Below are 2,194 nucleotides of genomic sequence, written 5' to 3'. Positions count from 1 at the left end.
TTGGAGACACAATCTTGCTCTGTTGCCCAGTCTGGAGGGCAGTGGCACGATTTTGGCTCACTGCTACCTCTGCCTCCTCAGCTCAAGTGATCTTCCTGCTTCAGCCTCCCAAGTAGCTGGGACTACAGGTACACGCCACCATGCCTGGCTAGTTTTTGTTTTTGTTTTTAGGTTTGTTGTTTTATTTATCCGAGACAGAGTCTTGCTCTGTTGCCCAGGCTGGAGTGCAGTAGTAGCGTGATCTCAGCTCACTGCAACCTCCACCTCCTGGGTTCAAGTGATTCTCACACCTCAGCCTCCCAAGTAGCTGGAACTACAGGTGTGCACCACCACCCCCAGCAAATTTTTGTCTTTTTAGTAGAGATGGGCTTTTGCTATGTTGGCCAGGCTGTTCTTGAACTCCTGGCCGCAAGCGATCTGCCCTTGACCTCCTAGAGTGTTGGGATTACAGGCATGAGCTACCGTGCCCATTCCTTTTTTCCTGAACATTTTCCAAGTGAGGTTGGTGGAAATCACGGATGGGGAACTACGCATACAGAGGGCTGACTGTAATTGATTTCTTTCTGCCTCCTCACTAGTCTGCACACTGCAGGCAGGGACCTGGTCTCATCATGCCTGCACCCCCAAGCACTGCCCTCTTCCACTGTCGTCTCCCCATTGGTCAGCTTGGTTCCATGAAGGAACTCCGTTACCACAGCAAGGACTGACCTCACACTGGTGGCTCCAAGTCACTGCCCGAACATTCTGAAGGGAGTAGAGCTTGATTGCTCAGATAAATAGAGGGCAGATGCTGGACTGTAGCTGAGTATTTCCTTTCATCCATAGGATAAAATACTGATAATTTGAGAGTGATGGACAAGGTTCAGAGTGGCTTCCTCATTTTGTTTTTGTTTGTAATGGAGTGCCCACTTCATTTGTGCTTGCCGTTTGCAGATGGACTCCATCCCGCTGGAAACGTAACAGGCTTACCAGGTAGCTTCAACCACTGGTTTTACGTGACTCAGGGAAAACTGAAAAGCTGTTTCAGGAGAGAGAAAAAGAGGGTAATGACATTTCACCGCAAAACGTTTTCTTTTCAAGGCAATAAACAATCTCAACCACCCAGAAACATCACCAAAGGGCCCAAAGTGTTCTCTCGTAAAACCCAGTTACCTGGGATTCAAGGGGCTGCCTCGATATCGGTGGGTGAGTCATTGAATTCCTCATTCAGTGAAGTGAGAATCGTAGCCTAGAGTCCTCTCTTATCTGCTATGTGAATGTGTACTGTGTGCTTGGTAATAGAAAGGTTCATAAAATAGAGAGTAATTAGATAAACATTTGCTTGGAAATTAGATCTTGCGCTCTTCACTCTCTGTTAAGTTGTGCTTTCTGTTTAGGGATTGCCATTTTCTTCTCTTTCTTCTTCATTTCACTTTAATTAGCACACACAAAAACCTTGATCCCATCCAGATTGCACAGATGTGTCTGTCTGACTTGAATTGTAATTTGGTGCATGTTTTGGCAGTAGAGCATGCAAGTCTAGACACAGAAGGTTTACGAGTGTACAGAATTTTTATTTTTATTTTTTAGACGGATCTCGCTCTGTCGCCCAGGCTGAAGTGCAGTGGTGCGATCTCAGCTCACTGCAAGCTCCACCTCCCCGGTTCACGCCATTCTTCTGCCTCAGCCTTCTGAGTAGCTGGGACTACAGGTGCCTGCCACCAGGCCCAGCTAATTTTTTGTATTTTTAGTAGAGACGGGGTTTCACCATGTTAGCCGGGATGGTCTTGATCTCCTGACCTCATGATCTTCCTGCCTCAGTCTCCCAAAGTGCTGGGATTACAGGCATGAGCCACCGCACCTGGCCGAGAATTCTTTATAAGCATTTTCTATGGTTCCTTTCTAATTTGAGTACTAGAGGATGTCTGTTTATCTTACAACAGCAAAACCAAGCCCGACAGTCTTTGAAGCTCAGCAACCCTTTGTGGAGATACATGATGCTTATAAACAATCTCCATTCCATGCAAAGGAAATGCTGTGTGATACATTTGCATCTAATTTGTGTCTGAGGAAAGGACACTAGTGTTGGCTCCCTGGCCTCTCTGCCTGGCTCTCTGATCTTTTTTTTTTTTTTGGGGACGGAGTCTTTCTCTGTCGCCTAGCTGGAGTACAATGGTGCGATCGCGGCTCACCACAACCTCCACCTCCGGGTTCA

At 46.9% G+C, this 2,194-nt stretch overlaps 1 protein-coding gene across 1 annotated transcript in view; it reads left to right on the top strand.

Annotated features, from left to right (window-relative positions):
• The first annotated feature begins 759 nt into the window (after positions 1–759).
• The window catches only part of LOC105524975 (chromosome unknown open reading frame, human C19orf18), a 22,573-nt gene continuing 21,138 nt past the window's right edge, over positions 760–2,194 (top strand). Inside the window, exons 1-2 of the mRNA XM_011960459.1 lie at positions 760–972; positions 1,081–1,185. Coding sequence (XP_011815849.1) covers positions 852–972; positions 1,081–1,185 — 226 coding nt within the window. The 5' untranslated portion in view covers positions 760–851. The remainder of the gene's footprint in view (positions 973–1,080; positions 1,186–2,194) is intronic.

Source organism: Colobus angolensis, unplaced genomic scaffold, assembly GCF_000951035.1.
Source record: "Colobus angolensis palliatus isolate OR3802 unplaced genomic scaffold, Cang.pa_1.0 Scaffold510, whole genome shotgun sequence".
NCBI lineage: Eukaryota > Metazoa > Chordata > Mammalia > Primates > Cercopithecidae > Colobus > Colobus angolensis.
This window is presented reverse-complemented; position numbering and strand designations above follow the sequence as displayed.